The 21,897-nt window shown below is 39.7% G+C and overlaps 1 protein-coding gene across 2 annotated transcripts in view; it reads left to right on the forward strand.

Annotated features, from left to right (window-relative positions):
• Positions 1-21,897, forward strand: part of LOC149289959 (matrix metalloproteinase-17-like) — a 115,246-nt gene that overhangs the window by 49,787 nt on the left and 43,562 nt on the right. For both annotated transcript variants that reach the window (XM_089489904.1, XM_089489905.1), the window contains one exon: positions 19,557-19,689. In XM_089489904.1, coding sequence (XP_089346030.1) covers positions 19,557-19,689 — 133 coding nt within the window. The remainder of the gene's footprint in view (positions 1-19,556; positions 19,690-21,897) is intronic.

Consider the following 21,897-nt stretch of genomic DNA (forward strand, 5'->3'; position numbering starts at 1 on the left):
TAAGTTTGTCAATTTCTCATTCTGGCTAGGGAACTCTGACTGTTGTAGTTTTTTAAAAAAACTGTATACAGGCAGACAGCTAATGCTTGCCTGAATACCAAGCACTTATAACTCAGATTGCTTCCCTAAATGCTTTGGTAGCTGCATTAGTTCACTCACTATTAATTGCACCAAGGCTGATCACAATGAATACATTTGCTATTCAAAGCACAGTCTCGCACACTTCCCTTCACATTTCATTAGTACAGCTGGAAGTTAATTGACAGAATGATATCCAAGGACCACCACCCACCACCCCCCAAAAAGCCAAAGCAGCCAACATGTATACCCACACATAAAAATCTTGGAAAGCTTCACAGTTCATTAACTCATGGATTTCAGCTGGAGATAGTAGCCTCTCAAGGACAGAGGCTTTCATTGAACAAGGCCACATATGGATCATTCTGGTTTTATAGGCAATGTGCATTGTACCTTTTCCCCCCTTCCATCTCCACAAGAACATACAAAAAAGCCAAAATCGACAAAACAGCAATGCCTTTATTGCCCAACCAAAAATGCAGAAAATGCATCATGCAAGCTTTTGAAGCTTCACTGGCATCCTCACCAGGCAAAGATGTTTAAAGTCATATAGGAGAAAAAAAGTGAAGACGTTAGAGTCACAAGCCTACATGCACAACTTCAAAAGGTTCCAGTGAAGAGGAAAAATGGGAGGTGCCTCAAGAAACCAGGATGGATGACTAAAGAACTTTTAGCTGAGCTAAGTTTTAAATGGAAAATGTATAAGAAATGGAAACATGGGGAAATCACCAAAGGGGAATTCAAACAAATAGCTAGCATGTGTAGGGGGAAAGTTAGAAAAGCTAAAGTGCAGAATGAACTCAAGTTTGTTAGAAAGGTTAATAGCAATAGAAAGGCCCTTTTGGTTATGTCCATAGCAGAAGGAAGAAGGAAATGGAAATGTTAAGTCAGAGCTGCTGTAAATAGTCTTGGAGAATCCCTGGAGAACAAGTCCCAGCAGACTGGAGGAGGGCAAATGTTGTCCCCATTTTCAAAAAGGGGGAAAAAGAGGACCCAAATTATTACTGGCCAGTTAGCCTGCATCAATAGAAGGAAAATTCTCAAGCAGATAATTAAACAGACATTGTAAGCAATGTCACAATCACAAAAACAATTCTCATTCTCAAAAACAAGTCATGCCAGACTAATCTGATCTTTTTTTAAAAAAAAAATAAATCTCCAGCTTTGTAGATGGAAAGGAATGCTGTGGATATAGTATATCTTGATTTCAGTAAGGCCTGCAACAAGGTTCCACACAATATTCTTTCAACAAGCTAGTAAAATGTGGGCTGGACAACAGTATTTAGGTGGATTTATAATGGTTGACAAACCGAACCCAAAAGGTGCTCACCAATGGCTGCTCTTCATCCTGGAGAGACGAGACGAGACTAGTGGGGCGCAACAAGGTCTTGTCCTGGGCCCAGTGCTATTCAACATCTTTATCAATGACTTGGATGATGTAATAGAGGGTATACGCATCAAATTTACAGATGACACCAAATTAGGAGGGGTAGTTTCTTGGGTCAAGAGTGAGGGTCAGTTGGGGAAGGCTGGTTGGTTTGTTTGAAGCCTAGTGAAAGCGTGATTGTGTGACCAGTGTCTATTGTTCTATTGTCATCCTCTGGCCTACAAGGGAGTGACCAGGCAGCTCCATCAGGGCTAGCCTGAGTAAAGAGACTCCTCCCTCCATAACTGTCATCCTCTGGCCTACGAGGGAGTTGACCAGGCAGGCCCAGCTCCTTCAGGACTAGCCTGAAGAAAGAGACTCCTCCCTCCATAACTGTCATCTTCCGGCCTGAGAGGGAGTGACCAGGCAGGCTCAGCTCCATCAGGGCTAGCCTGAGGAAAGAGACTCCTCCCTCCATAACTGTCATCCTCCGGCCTACGAGGGAGTGACCAGGCAGGCCCAGCTCCATCAGGGCTAGCTCAGGAAAGAGACTCCTCCCTCCATAACTGTCATCCTCCGGCCTGCGAGGGAGTGACCAGGCAGGCCCAGCTTCATCAGGACTAGCCTGAGGAAAGGGACTCCTCCTTCCATAACTGTCATCCTCCGGCCTGTGAGGGAGTGACCAGGCAGGCCCAGATCCATCAGGGCTAGCTGAGGAAAGAGACTCCTCCCTCCATAACTGTCATCCTCTGGCCTGAGAGGGAGTGACCAGGCAGGCTCAGCTCCATCTGGGCTAGCCTGAGGAAAGAGACTCCTCCCTCAATAACTGTCATCCTCTGGCCTAATAAATCTTTGTTTTCTTTTGGTATTAAAATTATGTTAGCTTGACTCCATGTTTGGGGGATATTTCCCATAATAATCTGATTCATAGTTTTTATTAGTGGGGATTCCAATTGTTCTTCAAAAATTTTGTAATATTCGTTAGAGAACCACCTGGGCCCGGAGATTTACCCAGTTTACTCTTCTTAATTACTCGTGGGAGTTCTTCCCTAGAGATTGGCTCATTCAAATACTCTCTCTGTTCCAATATTAATTTTTGGAGTTCTTGTTTATCTAAATATTCCTCAATTTTATTTTATTTTTATAACAAATTTCTCTAAATAATTCTGTAAAGTGTCTCAAAAAAGTTTTTTTATTCCTTCCTTGCTAGTTATAATCTTTCCTCCTTCTCTTATTTTAATGATTGTTCTTTTTGCTCTCTCCTTTTTCAAGTTGTAGGCTAATAATTTCCCTGGCTTGTTAGCTGCTTCATAATATCTATATCTTGTAAAATTATCCTTTTTGTTAATTTCTTCTACTGTTAATATTTCAATTTGTTTCTGGATATATTTAATTTCTTGTTCCGCTTCTTGATTTTTAACATCCTTCTTTAGTCTTTTTTCCCATTTGTCTAGTTGCGTATTTAATTCATTCAATTTCTCCTTCCTTTTCCTTTTCCATTCACTTGCTTTCTTAATCAAACAACCTCTTATAACTACCTTCAATGTGTCCCAAACTGTCCACATCAGGCATTCCTCATTTATGATTTCTTTAAAATAATTTTCAATTTCCTTCTTGATCTCTGCAACTGTTTTTCATTTTCAAAATATTTAAGTTTATCTTCCAGTTATAGTCCTTTTTTCCAAATTCCAACTCATGCTTTCATGCTTCTTTTCAATGTGCTCGTTGATTATGTTTCCAGATTTAGTAGGAGTTTAGTCTTTAAAATATCAAACATTGTTGTTTTTTTCATTTGGGCCCACAACATCTTAGCCTTTTTACCGGACTACCAGGCATGGAAGAATGTTCCAACAACAATTGCACATTTGCAACATTTGTTGACCTTTATACATCTTTGGTCACTTAGCTGGAGTGAGATGCCATCTTTGAAACATTTTATATGAATTTCCCTTTAATCTGTAGCTCAGTGTAAATTTTATAGCTTTAGACCTTTCCCATTTTTGAAACTGAATTGACAATTTACAGAAAGGTTTAAAATGGATTTAAAATTTGAAACTAACATGCCAGATTTCAATAAGATTATGTGTTTAGAGAACCATACTATTGAAGAATTGTATAAACTATTGTTAAATATTGAAATGAAAGAAGAGCTTGTTAAAGGTAATATGATTAAATGAGCACAGAACATAAATTCCACATGTTTTCAAGACCATCTTTCCATGTATTCTCTATGGTTCATCTGCTAAGGCATGCCTTTGCCAAACATGTTCATTACTTCATCTTTAGTGTCAAAAAGAAGCCACTAGCTTTCATGGCTAGCAACTTGATCCATATTAACTTTACAACAGGTTAGGCTGAGATGAGTGACTGGCTTAAGGTCATCCTGTAAGATGATTGGCTCCTACCCACGTGAGGATTTGAACCCAGGGCCCAAAACACACTGTAGAAACAATCCAGTTCGAGACAGCTGTAACTGCCCTGTCTCAATGCTATGGAATTCTAGGAACTATAGTTTTGTGAGACATTTAGCCTTCTCTGTCAGAAAGCTCTGGTGCCACAATAAACTACAATTCCGATTCCCTGGCATTGAGCCAGGACAGTTAAAGCACTCTCAGACAGGATTATTTCTGCAGTGTGCTTTGGACCCAGCTCACTACAGAAGAAGTGGAACACTCTACTCACTAGATCAGATTGTCACTAGGGATTTTGAATAGTATATAAAAGTTAAAGATCATTGTTCCATCACACACACACACGTAAGCAGTCTTGAAAGATGTGCTCTTTCTGGATTGCAATTTTGCCCATCAAGAAATGTTCCAAATGTCACCAAATCAGTATATTCTGTAGCATACCAAAGATTCCTGAACAATTAGAGAATAAATAACACCAGTTCCGTAGTTGCGAAGAAAAACAAATTGCACTGATTGCCAAACCTTTGGCAATCAGTAAGTCCAACACAGGGTTGCAAGTCAGGGATGATTTATCAAAACCCATCCAGGAGCAAATTGTATATCTAATTTCTGTCACAAATCCTTTTTGCCATGCAATAGGACAAATTATTGTTGGAGAGGAGGTGATGCAGGACACTTGGGCTGCCTTTTAGAGAATGCTTGTAGCATGACAAAGTAGTCTGATTACAGGGGATTTGAACAACTGTCATCTTCCAAGCAGAGTGGTTGCTAATGGAACTGGGAGGAAGGACATGATAGCAGGAGGGATTGGTTTGGAAGGAGAGATTGTGGGTTGGTATGGGTACAGAAAAATGGAAGAGAGAGGATGGATAATGATAGAGTTTAAAATAGCTTATTACAAATATAGAATTGCTTGTAAAGTCGAAGGCTTTCATGGCCGGCATCCATAGTTTTTTGTGGGTTTTTCGGGCTATGTGGCCATGTTCTAGAAGAGTTTCTTTCTGACGTTTCGCCAGCATCTGTTGCTAGCATCTTCAGAGAATGCTTTGCCTGGAAAAATTGGGTGTATATATACTGTGTGAACCTGGGAATGCAGGAGTGATTTGCATGTGTATTGTTCTGTGTTGATGGCTGGCCTCAGCCTGGGAGGCTAATGCAAACGAGGATTAATGTCTGCTAATTGGTGATCATTATCTGCTGGGAAAGCCCCTGACTCTGAGTGGTTTCCCATTTGCATTTGCTGAGTCCTTATTTTGCTATTCCTCAGGACTTGTAGCCAAATTTTGTTCACTTTAAGGGTTTCTTCTTTCTGGTTTTCTTATGTTTATTATATTCTTTTTGTAACAATTCCACTTCTTCTATCAATTACTTTCTATATACATTTTTCTTTTTAAATTCCTATTTCTATACTTAGACATTTCCCCCTTACTACTGCTTTAAATACATCCCATAATATATGTTTTGAAATGTTTCCCCTATCATTTAAATCAAAATAATTTTTAATTTCCTTCTTAATTTGTTGTTTATTTTCCTCCTTCAGAATAACCACAGGATCAAAAATCCATTTTTTATATCTCTTAATATTGCTCCCTTCAATCTTTATGTATAATGGTGCATGATCTGCGAGCCAGATCCCCCCAGCATTAATTTCTTTTATTTTCAAACTATTGTCTTTTTTGACTAGGAAATAATCTATACGACTAAATTTTTTATGTGTGTCACAATGAGGATGGTGCAAGCTTGTTTTCTGCTGCTCCAGAGACTAGAATACGGAATAATTGATGCAAGCTCCAGGAAAAGAGATTGGCTGCTACCCAAGTAAAGATTTGAATCCAGGGCCCAAAACACACTGTAGAAACAATCCAGTTTGTGATCCCTTAAAAATTTGCACAGGACTATAATATCACCTCTTTACCTCTTCCCCAGGCTAAACATTCCTTTCACATGTACTATTGGCAAGCCAGATATCCTCCATCTGTGTATTTCATTTTTTTTCTGCCTAAGTGTAGCATCTTACATTTCTCTGTGTTGAAATTAATTATGTTCATTTTGGTCCATCTTTCTAATCTAGAAATTTGCTGGACCTTAATTTTTTTTCCCTGAAATTGAATTGTCTTCCAGGCATGTGAGGAATTTGCTGGACCTTTCATTTTTGGCTGGGTTTGAGTTCCAGCAAATATCAGGATAGTTGAAATCACCCATCACTACTATATCTCTCCTTTCTGAGTGTGTGGTCATCTGTTCTAGAAAGGAATAACCCACTTCCTCAGTTTGATTCCGAGGTCTGTACCAGATTTCCACAATAACATGCCTGAAGTTTCTCCTCCCTTTAATTTTTATCCAGATGCTCTCCACCTGGGTTCCAGGATTGAAGTCCTGGTTCTCTTCATAGGTGTAAACATCCCTGACATATAGATCTAAAACGTTACTGCATGTAAAATCTATATCTATAACTGATTCACAGCTTAGTATCAGGACCACCATTCCAACCTATCTAACCATATTGGGAATTTCCAAATGAACTCAGGCTTGCTGTTACAGCAAAACAGCCAAAACAAATTGTTGCAATATTTAAATGTGGCTATCACATCACCTCGTAACCGTAAGCTTCTCTTCTAAACATACCCAGCTCCCTAAGTCTCTCCTCATAGGGAATTGCTTCCAGACCTTTCACCATTTTGGTAGCCCTCCTCTGGATACACTCCAGCTTTTTAACATCCTTTTTGAATTGTGGAGCCCAGAACCGGACACAGTATTCCAGGTGAGGTGTGACCAAAGCAGAATAGTGTGTTACTGTTACTTCCCTTGATCTAGACACTATAGTGATCTAGACACTATTGTTGCAGCCTAGTATCACAGAATTAGCAGCAGCCTTCCTCATACTCAATCGAGACTTCTGAGAGTTAGCAGCAAGCCTTTATTGAAAAGGTCAGAAAAGGGCCAACTAGTAAGACTTCTTTAGACAGAAATGAAAATGTGACACACATTCATCAAATAAAAGCAATAGAAAATTCCAGCTTCTTCCTTCCAAATTTTGCAGGCACATCGTTCTCCAGACAATATTCAAATATAAATGGTTCTCAAAACAATTAGCTCTTGTTGATGTTGTCTTTCCAAGAACATTCAAACCTGGTAGTGTTAACTCAGGAGTTTATCACACAGGAGGAATTTCTCTTAATTTCGAATGAAAAGAAAGTGGGGCCAGAATGCATTCACGTGAATTCACTAGTGCAGCAAATTTACGTGAATCCGAATTGCATTCGAACTGACTTCCCATTGCCCGAAAATAGCTTGCCATTGCCCGAAATTGTGTGTGATCATCTCTCACGCAGTAGCATTAAACTCCATGATTGCGTTCAGACTGACTTCCCATTACCCGAAATTGCGTGTTGTAGTCTATCACACAATAACATTAAACCCCATGATTGCATTCGGATTGCCATTGGATTATACTTCCAATTTCCCTTGTCTGATAACGTCCTCACATAACAAACCTTTAAACACTTCAAAGCAATACTGATAAGTATTCCTGTATGTTCTCTTCCTGTGCTGTTAACAAACCCAGTTACCATAGCCTCTCTCTGCAGCTGTTTTCACTTAAACAGTTAACATATTTTAAAACATTTTAAACCCGTTAAAACATATAAAAATCGCACATTTTATAGCTATTCATAAAACACATATAACACTATTAAAATATTTCAGTTATATTTCTTCTGTTAACTGCATCATTAATCAAACTTAGTAAAGCTTATAAAATCTTAACCTGTCACTGATTTCTTTAATTCGTTGAATAAGGCATTGTTGGCCTTGTTCACTTTAATATGTGGTAACACAGGTCTTCATTATCAGTCAATCAAATATAAAACGACCAACTATACAATATTCTTATATAACTTAACATTATAACAAGTTAAGCTTATGTATATGTATGTATAACTAAACATAACAATCAAATAAACAAATCCAAAAGCATATTTATATCTCCTTTCATAACTATCCCATAATTGCCCCCACTAACAATCTATATAAAACCAGGCATCCACTGCCCCTTAACACACACTTGTAAGTGCAAATATTACTCTACAAAACTCAGGCGGATTATAGACCGCCCATTTGGGGCAGTCTGCACCCGCCCCTTTCCCCGGTGTATCGGGGCCCCAGTGTGTAGAGCGGCAGCCGCTGAGGCCCCGATCCGCTGCTTTTCAGGCTGCGGGGAAGCAGCAAAATGCCGCTTCCCCGCAGCTTGAAAAGGGGTGTCCCTGGGGCTTCAAGTCCCAAGGACACCCTGCGGCAGCGGGGAGAAGGAGAAAGGGGCCGCTTGGCCCCTTTCTCTTTTAGTCCGCTGGGCGCAGCCGTCTGAAGGCTGCGCCCAGCGGACTAAACCAGGAAGGAGCTCCAAAACGGAGCTCCTCCCTGCTCCGTGTTCAGAACGCACTAAGCGCCCTGGCGCGGAGCAAGGACGTCACGTCCGCGCCGCCCCGTCTAGAGGCGGCGCGGCCGTGACATCCTCACGGCGGCGGCTGTATGGAAGGGCCGCCACCGTTTAGTGCGTGACGAGCACGCACTAGGGTTAGGGCGGTACGGACGCACCGCCCTTTTGTAACCCTAGTGCGTGCTCGTCACGCACTAAAGTGCCGGTCTGTAACCGGCCTCAGTTCCCATATAAATTACCTAGCATATAACATAACTCTTATAAAACATCAAGCTTAATCATAGCAATCAGAAGAAAATCATGGCAGGATTAACCCAATCCTGACACATTAGACTTTTTTAGCTGCTGCATCTGGGAATTCTGTCTGATGCTGCCTTTTTAAAAAAATTGAAGTGACAGACACCTTCTACCCCTACAGTATTTGTCTCAGAACTATAAATGGTATCATCAATAGTAGAGTCCTAAAGAAAGTAAAACAGGATCTGTCCATGTTGTTTGCCATACAGCAACACAAGCTTGCGAATGTTATGCTTTACCCATCCAACAGCTCTCTGGGATCTAGCCAAGATATAAAGCAGCCAGGCCTTTCATTTTAACTTGGCATTGATGCTTGACATTAATCATCTCAAAGAAAGAAGTTAATGGGTTATTGACCAAGTTAAAAGCCCAGCTCAATTGCAGCAGTTCAATAGTTCAATACATCCTGGATACTGTTAAAGAAAGGTGCTGTTGTCCTGCCAGTCACTGTGCTCCTTTTCTTTCCCTGTAGCTAGAAGAGAAGCAAGGGATAAGAATACAGGAACAGTCAAAATCAGGAACACATTTGGCCCATTACAACCATGTGGAGGAGAAGGAGATAAGATACCATGTTGCACAAAAAAGTCTATTCTCATCCCATGGTGAGCATAGTAACTTTTAGGTAAGCATATTTGCTTGATTTAGGAGCTATTGCTTCTGCTTTCTAAGGAAGAGCAGCAAACTCCACAAATTTCCTTACTTAAATCTAACTTAACTCGAGCGGAGTTACACGGGTTTCAGAGAAACACGTCATGCCAGACAAATCTAATCTCTCTTTTTTTGATAAAATTACCAGCTTGGTGAATGGAGGGAATGCTGTGGATATAGTGCAGTGCACCCGCGTTATACACGGGTTTGAGCGTACACGCTCAAGCCGCAGGGAGTGCGCGGGGCACAAGGGGCAGCACATCCCATTCAGATGAATGGGTCGTGCGCCCGTGGCGCCCTGTGCGCTCCTGCACTGCCGCGTGCATGAGCCCCATTCAAATGAATGGGGCTCCAGCATAGGTGAAATTCGCCTTACGCGGCAGGGGAGGGGGGTCCGGAACGGATCCCCCACATAACGCAAGTTTCCACTGTATATCTTGATTTCAGTAAGGCTTTTGGCAGGGTTCCCCATGACATTCTTGCAAATAAGTTTGTAAAATGTGGGCTAGACAAGGTAACTGTTACATGGATCTGTAATTGGTTGACTGGCCGAACCCAAAGGGTGCTCAAAAATGGCTCCTTTTCATCCTGGAGAGAAGTGACTAGTGGGTTCCCACAGGGGTCTGTCCTGGGCCCAGTGCTATTCAACATCTTTATCAATGACTAAGATGACAGAATTGGGGGCATACGTATTTGCAGATGACACCAAATTAGGAGGAGTAGCTAATACTCCAGAGGACAGAATAAAAATTCAAAATGACCTTAATAGATTAGAAGGCTGGGCCAAAGCTAACAAAATGAATTTCAACACGGCGAAATGTAAGGTACTGCACTTAGGGCGGAAAAATGAAATGCCCAGATATAGGATGGGGGACACCTGGCTGAACGAGAGACTTATATGCGTGAAAAGGATCTGGGAGTCCAAGTAGACCATAGGTTGAACATGAGTCAACAGTGCGATGTGGCAGCTAAAAAGGCCAATGCGATTTTAGGCTGCATCAATAAAAGTAGAGTGTCTAGATCAAGAGAAGTAATAGTGCCACCGTATTCGGCTGTAGTCAGGCCTCACCTGGATTACTGTGTCCAGTTCTCGGCACTACAATTCAAAAAAGACATTGAGAAACTGGAGCGTGTCCAAAGGAGGGTGACTAAAATGGTGAAGGGTCTGGAAACCATGTCCTATGAGGAACGACTTAGGGAGCTGGGTATGTTTAGCCTGGATAAGAGAAGGTTAAGAGGTGATATGATAGTCCTGTTTAAATACTCGAAGGGATGTAATATTGATGAGGGAACAAGCTTGTGTTTTTTTTAATTTATTTAGTATTTTTGAAATTTTACAAAACAAAACAGATTTAATATTCTTTCCATACATAATAATAATAATAATAATAATAATAATAATAATAATAATAATATGTTTTATTTATAGACCGCTATTCCGCGAAGATCATAGCGGTGTACAGTAAAATCGTAATACAATACAAAATACAGTTAAAGGAGGGAGAAGTCTCGTCCTTCAGGCAGTCCAAGATGTTGCTGGATCTGCCTGATGGCTCCCTCTGAGGCCGAGATGACAGTTGAGGAGGGAGGGGCCTCTTCCTTCAGGCAGTCCCTGATGTTGCTGGGTCTGCCTGATGGCTCCCTCTGAGGCCGAGATGACAGTTGAGGAGGGAGGGGCCTCTTCCTTCAGGCAGTCCCTGATGTTGCTGGGTCTGCCTGATGGCTCCCTCTGAGGCCAAGATGACAGTTGAGGAGGGAGGGGCCTCTTCCTTCAGGCAGTCCCTGATGTTGCTGGGTCTGCCTGATGGCTCCCTCTGAGGCCGAGATGACAGTTGAGGAGGGAGGGGCCTCTTCCTTCAGGCAGTCCCTGATGTTGCTGGGTCTGCCTGATGGCTCCCTCTGAGGCCGAGATGACAGTTGAGGAGGGAGGGGCCTCTTCCTTCAGGCAGTCCCTGATGTACTTTTGCGTCTTATTCATTTTTTTTTTTTTACAAAAAATCCTAAATATCACTTCAGTGCACCTCACCCTGGAGCCATTCCCTTCTTTATACTCCATCCAAAATTTTAACTCCTCCTGTGGAGGTAATTTCCCATCTTCTTTTCTTAATACATTTTTAATAAAAAAATTTCCATATTTCATCAAAATCGTTTCTTTTCCATAATCCTTTTTTTACTTTCAATTTACATGTTAATTTATCATTAATTGCTAACTTCCAAACTTTTTTATACCAATCCTCCAATTTCACATTTATTTTTGTTTTCCAGTTTCTTGCTATGCAGCAGTAAACAAATTTGTTACAAGGTTTTTTTCTTCTTTCCATTCTACTTCATTATACATTGATAACAATACTATGTTTGATTTTCTGTCTTTCTTTATATTCCTAGTATTTTCTATCTCTAATATTACTATTTCCCAAAATTTTTGTACATATTTACGTTGCCACCACATATGTATATATTATCCTACTTCCTGACAACCTCTCCAACAATATTTTGAAACAAGCTTGTTTTCTGCTGCTCCAGAGACTAGGACCCGGAGCAATGGATGCAAGCTACAGAAAAAGAGATTCCACCTTAACATTAGGAGGAACTTCCTGACAGTAAGGGCTGTTCGACAGTGGAACAAACTCCCTCGGAGTGTAGTGGAGTCTCCTTCTTTGAAGGTCTTTAAGTAGAGGCTGGATGGCCATCTGTTGGGGATGCTTTGATTTAGATTTCCTGCATGGCAGGGGGTTGGGCTGGATGGCCCTTGCAGTCTCTTCCAACTCTATGATTCTATGATTCTAGCCCCTTGATTTCAGACTGGGAGCATATTGGCAGCCAGTACAGTGTGTATAGCCCCTTTCTGATATTTGTATTAGTCTCATGTGGTTCATACTTTAGGGTCCAACATTTCCATCTAGACTTTCTATCCTGTTTTTTACCTCTCTCATTTTATTTCAAATTTAAGTATGACCTTCTCTATTCCTTTTCATAGTTCCACCCTGTATTAAATAATTCTAGACATTTTACAACTTGTCAACTTCAAAAGATAAACATCTTATCCTATAACAGTCACCAAATCTTAAAGCATTTTTTAAAAATTTTTACAGTACTAGACAGACCTATTATACTTTCCCCCCACCTCTGTTGGAGACATTCTGTAACCAGAGACCAGACTTTTTCATATTTGTTTATGTTTTCATCCCTTAGGAGACTAGTTATTTTATCTAGTTCCATAACATCATATTGTTTTATTAACCATTACTTTTCTGTTGGTTCCTCTTTATTTTTCCATTTTTTTGCCAAGACAGATCTTGCAGCTGTTATCATGTAAAATATAATCTTTCCAAACTCTCCCCCCACTTTCTCACTAACCATCCCTAAAAGGTATCTAGTGGGCTCCATACTCATTTTAATACCCAAGATTTTTTTTTATTTCCGAATGAATTTGTTTCCAATAATTCTTTGCTCGTTTACAGTCCCACCACATATGCATTAGGGTGCCTTTTTTCTAGACAATACCAGTATATTTTTGTTCTTGTATATATTTGATAATTTTTCTGGTGTTAAATACCACCTATATTTCATTTTATAATAATTTTCTTTTATATCACAACTTAATGTATTCTTTAATCTCCCCCCCCCCCCCCAGTTTTTCCCCATTCCTCTAAGAGTATGGGTTTGCCAATGTCCTGTGTCCAGTTGATTGTATATTGTTTTACCGTTCCTTCCTCCATTTCCAAACTTGATAAAAATTTATAAAGTTTTGAAATACTGTGTTGCATCTTGTGGACCATCAATTTTCCAAATTCGATTTCTTCTTTTTCTATCAGGCATAGTTTTTCATCCATTTTAAATCTTTCTGTGATCTGCTTGTACAGGAACCAATTGCATTTTAGGTCTTCTTTTATTAGTTCATCCATTGTTTTCATTCTATATTTCCCTCTGCCCAAAATTAATAGTTCATTATAAGTTATCCATTCTACCTCTTTCATTCTTTCTCTTCTATAAAATGCTTCATTTACTGAGGTTCATTTTGGAATCTTCTGTATAAGTTTAGATCTTTATTTCTGCCACACTCTCAGTAATGATTTCCGAATATAATGGCCGGTTACAGACAGCCAAAATAAAGCTGCTTCGAGTCACAGTGGAGGTATGGTGTTTCAATGATTCATGCGTCCTAAGAGTCCAGAAGCCTCACCAAAGCCACGCTCCAGTCCTTAGGGCTGAAGCGTGGCTTTGGTGCGACTTCTGGACTCTTAGGACGCATGCATCATTGAAACACCATACCTCCACTGTGATTCGAAGCAGCTTTATTTTGGCTGTCTGTAACAGGCCTAGGATTATTAAATTCTTTGTTTATGTTATGTTCAAATTTTTAAATCTTTATTCCAGTGATTTTCTCTTCTGTTCTGATTTTATTATTCAAGATTTTCAACACTGTAATATAAAGTAGAGGAGATAAAGGACAGCCTTGTCTAGTCCTTTTCTGAATTGGACAAATATGTTTTTTCTCCATTTATCAATATTCTTGTTTCTTGTTTTTTATGTATTGCTGCAATTCAGTTCAAAACATTTGGACCTATTTCCATTTTTTTTTGAAGGTCTCTATCAGGAAATCCCAGTTCACATTGATGAAGGCCTTCTCTGTTGAAATGTCTTGCCTGTGGTCCCGGTCTGGTGCCAACTGGATGCAGATGCAGGCTCCTCTGGAACTCAGGATCAAAGCAAACTCCAAAACAGGCTTTTCAGTTTGCTGGAACAATGCCTAGTGAAACTGCTGCTTAATTAAAGAAACAAACTCCAGCAGGTTCACTCATTAAAGAGGGCTTTTATTGTCTTATTGCTATATACACGAGCTAATAGCTAACTGTACAACACGTCATACTTGCTCAGTCTCCATTCTCCCAGAATCCACCAGAACAGTCTTTGTTCTCATATGTAAAACATTCCCACGCTGTGATCACTTAGCCCAACCTTCTTCCCACAAGTTGCCAAGCAAAATAGGAACCAATCACAGTACAGACAGAGAACATATCTTGTTCCGTTGTCCTTGGACATTCTGTCTGCGGCCTAGGCTTTTGGCCTTCAGCTGTAACCAATTTTAAACTTTAGCAACCATTGTCACATCTGAACATTTTCAACAGAAATATACGCTAACATTCTCCACATCCAAAAATATTAATGCTGCTTGTTTGTCTGGCCTTTTTTCATGATATTCTATTATGTTGATTCTGTTTCTTATATTTTCCTTCATATGCCTATTGGGTAGAAGTCCAGATTTATCTTTATTTATCCAATATTTTTTTAAGTCTTTCTGTCAAAATTGCCGCGAAAATTTTATAATCCATGTTAAGGAGTGCAATTGGTCTGAATTTTTTCACATCTTGTACCTCCTTATCCTCTTTTGGGAATTATGATATATATGATGATACCCAAGTTTCTGGTATCTCTCCATCTAGAATTGCATTCATTGTCATTTGTAGCAGAGTTACAATACGGCTCAAACTTTTTATAATATAAAACTGGAAATCCATCTGGGCCTGACATTTTCCCTGTTTTTGCTCTTGTGGCCTGAATTGTTTCTGCGGTTGTGATTTTTTTTCTTTAATTCTTTTCTTTGTTCTTCATTTATTAATTGCAATTTTTGCTTGTCTAGAAATTCCTTAATTTCTTCTTTCTTTATTGTTTTCTGTGTGAATAATTCTTTAAAACATCTGTAACTGTTTTTGATCCCTCCTTTATCTTCCAAATTGTTCTTTTCTCTCTGTTCTTTTTCAGTTTCCAAGCGAGCCGTTTACTAGGCCTGTTAGCAAACTCAAATTGTTTTTGTCTGGTGTATCTCAGTTTTTTCTCCATATCATTTGCCATTAATATTGATACTTGTTTATGCATTATTTGTATCTCTTCTATCAGTTCCTTTTTTGATTAGTCTTTTAAAAAATTCATTTTCATTCCCTTTTATGTCTTGTAACATTTGATCGAATTTTATGGCTCTTTTTTTTTTTAATTCTAATTTTTTGAATGAAGAATCTACAAATAACGGCCTTTGAGGTGCCCCACACTATTTGGGGTTTTACTTCTTTAAGTTTTCTCAAAAGAAAATGTTTAGATTCTCTTGTGCTTGCTTCAGTATTTTTTCATCTTTTAATAGTAATTCATTTAAACACCAATTAAATTCTTTTGGTCTGTCTCTAATTTCCATTGTTATTGGGTTATAGTTTGATGTGATTTTTGGTAGCATATCTAATTTGTCAATCTTGGGAACCAATGAGGTCATTATCAAAACATGTCTATCCTCGACCATGATTTGTGCATCTCCAAATATGTATAATCCTTTGTGTTACCTTGTTTCATTCTCCAAATATGAATCACCGAAAGCACATATATCATATTGAAGAAAGATTTTGGGAGTCTTCCTTGTCTCTTTTTAACTGGCTTATCTGATTTGCTACCAAATTCCAGATCGATGATCCCATTCCAATCTCCTAGTATGACTGTATTTTCATAATCATATTGAATCAAACGTTTTGTCAATTTTTGGAAGAATTTCTGTTTTTTCCCCTTTGGGGCATATACAGTGCACATCATATGCGAGCGTGCTTTACATGGCTTTCAGCATATGCTGAAAGCCGCGCAGGGAGGAAGGGGCGGTGCATCCCATAGGGACTAATGGGGCGTGTGCACCGCCACACCACTGCACCACGAGCCCCATTCATTTAAATGGGGCTCAAGCATACATGGAATTTGCTTTACACGGGGGAGTCTGGAACGGATCCCTGCGTAAAGCAAGGGCACACTGTAGTTCTCCCAATAATATTTTACCTGTTTGCCAATCTATTTCCAATCCTAAATAATGTCCATTTGGGTCATTAAATAATTCCTTTGTTTGGATTCTCTCATTTATATATATGACAACCCCTTTTTTCCTTTTGTTTCCTGCTGAAATGAATTCATTACCTAATTTACGGTTTCACTTTTTAATGTGGATTTCTTGAAGACAGAATACATCATATTTTAATTTTCATAGAATCATAGAATTGTAGAGTTGGAAGAGACCACAAGGGCCATCCAGTCCAACCCCCTGCCATGCAGGAAATCCCAGTCAAAGCATACCCAACAGATGGCCATCCAGTCTCTGCTTAAAGACCTCCAAAGAAGGAGACTACACTACGCTCCAAGGGAGTGTGTTCCAATGTCGAACAGTCCTTACTGTCAGAAAGTTCCTCCTAATTTTGAGTCCTTTCAGGTTCCATGACAGACATTTTACAGTGGGCCCTTGTTATCTGCTGCAGTTTGGTTCCAGGACCTCCCGTGGATCACAAAATCTCTGGATGCTCAAGTCCCATTCAATCCAGTGGCATAACAAAATGATGTCTCTTATGTAAAATGGAAAATCAAGTTTGGTATTTGGAATATATGCTTTTTCTGAATATTATCAAACCGTGGATGCTTGAATCCATAGATAAAAAAATCCATTGATAAGGAGGGCTGACTGTATATTTCTATACGTCATTATGGTCTATTTCTTCTGTCTGTAGCAATTCTCCTTCCCCTTCTGATTCAAGCACTTTTTCTTCTTCTGATTTTCTGAATTTTTCCTTTGGACTGAATGTCTGAAGTTGCTCCTGTTTTTGTTCTGATTGCTCTTCTAAATCTTTAAGAAAGCTTTCCAGAAATTCTCTTGCACTTTGTACCATGTTCAGTTTAACTCGATTTTGTTTGTATCTAAATGAGACTCCCTCTGGATTTTCCTACCTATATCTTATTTCTGCTTCTTGTAATTTCTTTGTTAAGAATATTTATTATTTTCTTTTCCTCAACATGGCTCCAGGTATATCTTTCAAAAGTTGCAATTCTACTCCATCCACCATCAATCGTGTTCCAAAATATTGTAGTACTAATTCTTTCATTTGTGTCCTCACAAAGTAAATAACCATGTCTCTAGGTTGTTGTTTTTGTTTTGCAATCCATGAATTAACTCTGAAAGATTTATCTATATCTAGTTCCATAAATTATTTATGTCTTCCAATAAAGTCTGCCGTATTGTAGCCAAATATTCATAAAGATTTTCATTCTCCATCTCTGGCAGTCCCCTTATTTTCAGGCATGTCTGTCTCTCATTTTATGTTCTAGATTCAGTCTATCTTCTTGCAGTTCTTTCCTCTTTTAAATTTCATATTTTAATTTCTCTTCCAGATCTTGATTTTTCTTCTCCAGGTCTTTTACTTTTCATTTTACTTGTCTCACATCTATTGTTACTGTTCTTGTAGCTTCTGTTAGTTCTTGTATATCTGATCTTATTTCTTCTTTAATCTCATCTTTTCCATAGCTTGTCTCAGATCATCTTTAGCACGGGACAGACCATCCAAAAGGACAGTCTCCTAACGCCTTGCTTTGCTCCAGACTGCAGGACTTCCCCACGGAGCAAAAAGAACCCGCAAAAAGCGGGTTCTTCTTGCGGCATGATTATGATGCCGCAGTGTGCCAGTGGCATACTCGTGGCATCATAATGGCACCACGACGTGCGGACGCTAAGCATCCGTCATGTCAAAATGGCAGCACCCATCTGTACAGGGCGCCACCATTTTGATGTCCCCGTCACGTGCGAGGGGCGAGGGGCATCTGGAAGCACCATCCCTTGCACGTGATGAGTGCGCACTATAGCGCCCGTCTGTATAGCACCTTTATCTTCCTTCATTTCTTGTCTCATCTGTCTTATCTCATCTAGCAACACTGTATTTCTTTCTTGTGTTTTGGGTTATTCTATTGATGGTCTTCTTTGACTCTGTTGTTGCATCTTTGTGGTTTGTAATCTAGTTGTAACTGCCATGTTTGTCTGGCTTTTAACTGATAATCCATTTAATATGTTTTTAATCTTTTTTATTATTGATATTATGTATTGTTTTTAACTGATTGATTAAACTGCCCTCAGATTTTCAGATGTTAGGCGGGATATTAATATTTTGATACATTTTGATTAGTAAATAAATTTTTGACTTGAAATAGGGCACTGCAACTTGGACAACAACCAAAAAACATTGTTTAATGTTGAAACATCTAACAAAATGTCCTGATAGATATGTCTCCCCCTGAGATGTGGACATTGTTTTTTTAATTAATATTAAATTAATAGATTTTCTTCTCTCCTTTATACTGTGTACTTTGCTATGCCTGTAAGCCATGTAACTAGTACTGGTGTAGGGGAGGAGAATGTCGCATGGTATTTTATGTCTACTTTGTTTTGTTGTTTTTTTAAAAAAAAAACGAATAAAGAATATTAAAAAAAATTAATAGATTTGTAGAACCAAGGTGATGTCGTGTAGAGTGTAGGAATGGATCTCAGTATTGGACTGCAACCTGGGAGATCCACGTTTCCAATGGACCATGAAATTCACTGGTTGATCTTGAACAAGTCTCTACTTCACAGATTGTTGTGAGGATTGGAGGAGCAGCAGAAAATAAATGTAACAGATAAATAAAATAAATTTGCTATCCCTCCTTAGCACTTTTCCTTACAGCTGCTCTGAGAGGTAGGCTGAAAGATCAGGTTAGTCTGTGAGAGAGGCCACACCTGGTCCAAGATCATCCAGTGATATGGGGAAAGCAACATGGCTAGAGAGGCCTAACTGTAGAACAGCCATCACTGTCATGGTGCCCTTAAGATGTGCTGTATAATCATTCCCATTATGGCCATGCTGCCTGAGGATCCTGGGCAGTGTACTCCATTGCACCCTGGAGGGCTTGGAGATGGCAGCTATAGGGTCTCCATGAAGCCACAAAATGTTAAGGGACTATTCTGTCCACTGCACCAAAGGAACAGCTTTACAAACATTCAGCAACCAGATTTGAATATGAGTGGTGTGAAGGAGACTCAAAATCAATTTAACCTTCAGGTATGGAAGTGCCGTTTCACTGATAGGTTCATTTGTTTGTTTTAATCAATTATCCCTACTCTGTAAGGCACAGCATGCTTGAGGTTCTTTGAGTTGTTTGTCTTTCACCACCATCCTAATCGGGAGAGGTGGGGGCTTCTACATTTCCTCTCTGCCTCCACCAACATGGCAGAATATCAAGGATGGAGGTGTAATTCCAAGTTTTAAATAATCACTTTCAGCACAATCTAGATGCTTTTGTTTGCAGCTGGGAAAATTAAATGACAGCACCAGGATACATGGAGGTCATCAGATTCCATTACTTAAAGTAAGGTATACAGATCCATTCTGACACATCCATTTGTTAACAAGGAGTACTCCATTTAATTGACAACTGAGATGGAAATAGAGAAGCCTTTTACTATGCTGTTTCTCTCATCTCCCCCCTCTTTCATTTTCAACAGGATTGGCTGACAAGATTTGGCTACCTGCCCCCTCCAGACACAATCACGGGACAGCTTCAGACACAAGAAGAACTCACCAAAGCCATTATGACCATGCAACAATTTGGAGGTCTTGAAGCTACAGGAATTCTAGGTCAGTGGAAATCAGGATGGGAGAAATACCTACTGCTTCCAGCACACAAGGGAAGCAAGATCCATATTCAGTGGCAGAGAACCTGCTTTGCATGTAGAAGGTCCCACGTTCAGTTCCCTACATGTACCACATGCTGGAGAAAGCCATTTGACTGAAACAGTAAAGAGATGCTGCCAGGGAGAACACAATACAAGGCAAGAACAATAATTGTCTGAAAGAAGCAGGCAATTATTTCACCAGCCTCACACCCTTCTCAGGCGTGTTTTGTGTTGCAGATTTTTTTTAATATTTGTCCTTCTTCCCCTGCCACCCTCATTCACTACATGTAAACCATCCAAACAGATGGTGTTTCCCCATTTTTTTATTTTCCTCTCCCCTCCCTCCCTCCTTTCTTTCTCTCCCTTCCATTTTTATTTCTTCTCTCCTCCCTTCACGTGCTCTTTCTGAATTTCTTTTATTTCCTTCCACTTCAATTTTCTTCCCTTCCCTTCCTTTTTTCTTTTATTTCCTTTCTATCCTCTCTCCCTATCTTCCTCTCCCCTTCTTTCCCCTTCCCTAGATTTAATTACTTTACAAAACTGAAGGGGGAAATGCTCTTTCCCTCTCACTAAAATTTTTAGTGAAGTTGACCTTAAATAGAATTGAGATACATTGGGCCCTTCTTGTCTGTGGTGGTTCCGTTCTTGACTCTCCCCCCCACCCCCCAATGCAAAAACCATGGGACCTCACATCCCACAGTATATGTCAGAAAACAAATCAACAGTTCTACACAAAGCATCAGATACCCAGGTTTGTATCAAATATATATCTGTTAGCACACCTGGTATAAACTCTTCTTTATATTCTTATTATCTCACAGCACAGTCATATAAAACAAAATATCCAAGAGAAGCATTATGAGAGAATATATTATCCTCCAATTGAAGCCATACATAGTATAATGTCATACACCACAGTTGGATCATACACATGATATATAACATAGTCCCCCAGAAGAATAATCATGGCAGGATTAGCCCAGTCCTGACATTTGGCTTCCGCTCTTTTTAAGGTCCTGGTTTGTCAGGATATTTGACATGAAACCTTTTCACCAAATCAAGAAGATTTACGTGCCTTGCATGCATCCATTCACACTCAGCATCAGAAAAATATTTCCATTTAACATAAAAGTGTAGTTTATGCATTTTTGAATCTAAGATCTTGGATACTTCAAAATGTTGCTCCTCCTTGATCACAATAAGGGATGGAGGAGCAGCCTCCTGTCCCTATTGGTCTGGTTCTGCTGCAGCTTTCATCATGCTGAAATGAAATACAGGGTGCAAATGCCTGTCGGTTTTAGGCAACTCTAATTTAAATGTTAGCTCATTCACTAGTCTCTTAATCACAAATGGCCCCACATATTTGGGTGGGTTGATGCAAACGTGAGTGCACAGAGTAAACCTGGAAGCCTTGTGTTGAAGATAAACAACTGTTAGCTGCTGGAGCATGCCAGGAAAACAGCTGCTAGAAGAAAAGCAAACCAACACCTGGCTTATTTCCATAGAGGCACTTTGTTTATTTTGTTGCCAAAGACACACGCGAGAACAATCAACACCATCCACCAACTACAAAACCCACAAACTGTACAAACGGACATCTGAGCTTATGTACACATTTGCCATGTGGCAATCTAGCTCCACCCCTTCGTGTACAATTTCCTGTGCATTTTGGAATACTTTCCCCTTACAAAAATGACACGGTATATTTACATCTTGCTAGGTGCTCTCTGGCACACACTGTGACCTTGGACATCACCTGCTGGTTTGGGTCCCAGCTGCAGCCAATTCCAGGCTTCTGCAAAGTGAATAACCATTTCCAAAATGTTACATCTGAACATTTTCATACCACTCTATACATTAACAGGGTGCTAGTCTTTTTTGCAGGCTTCTGTGTCTTGAGGTATTTAGTGGGCCTTTTTTCCAGATTTTAAGCCCCAAACTTCCCCCCATTTTTTGTCTGCAAATCATTTTATAAGTCTTTTTTATAAGTCATAGAATCATAGAATTGTAGAGTTGGAAGAGACCACAAGGGCCATCCAGTCCAGCCCCCTGCCATGCAGGAACTCTCAATCAAAGCATCCCCGATAGATGGCCATCCTGCCTCTGCTTAAAGACCTTCAAGGAGGGAGACTCCACCACTCTCCAAGGAAATATGTTCCGCTGTCAAACA

This window comes from Sceloporus occidentalis, unplaced genomic scaffold, assembly GCF_023333645.1.
Source record: "Sceloporus occidentalis isolate IW3139 unplaced genomic scaffold, rSceOcc1.0.p SCAF_41, whole genome shotgun sequence".
Lineage (NCBI taxonomy): Eukaryota > Metazoa > Chordata > Lepidosauria > Squamata > Phrynosomatidae > Sceloporus > Sceloporus occidentalis.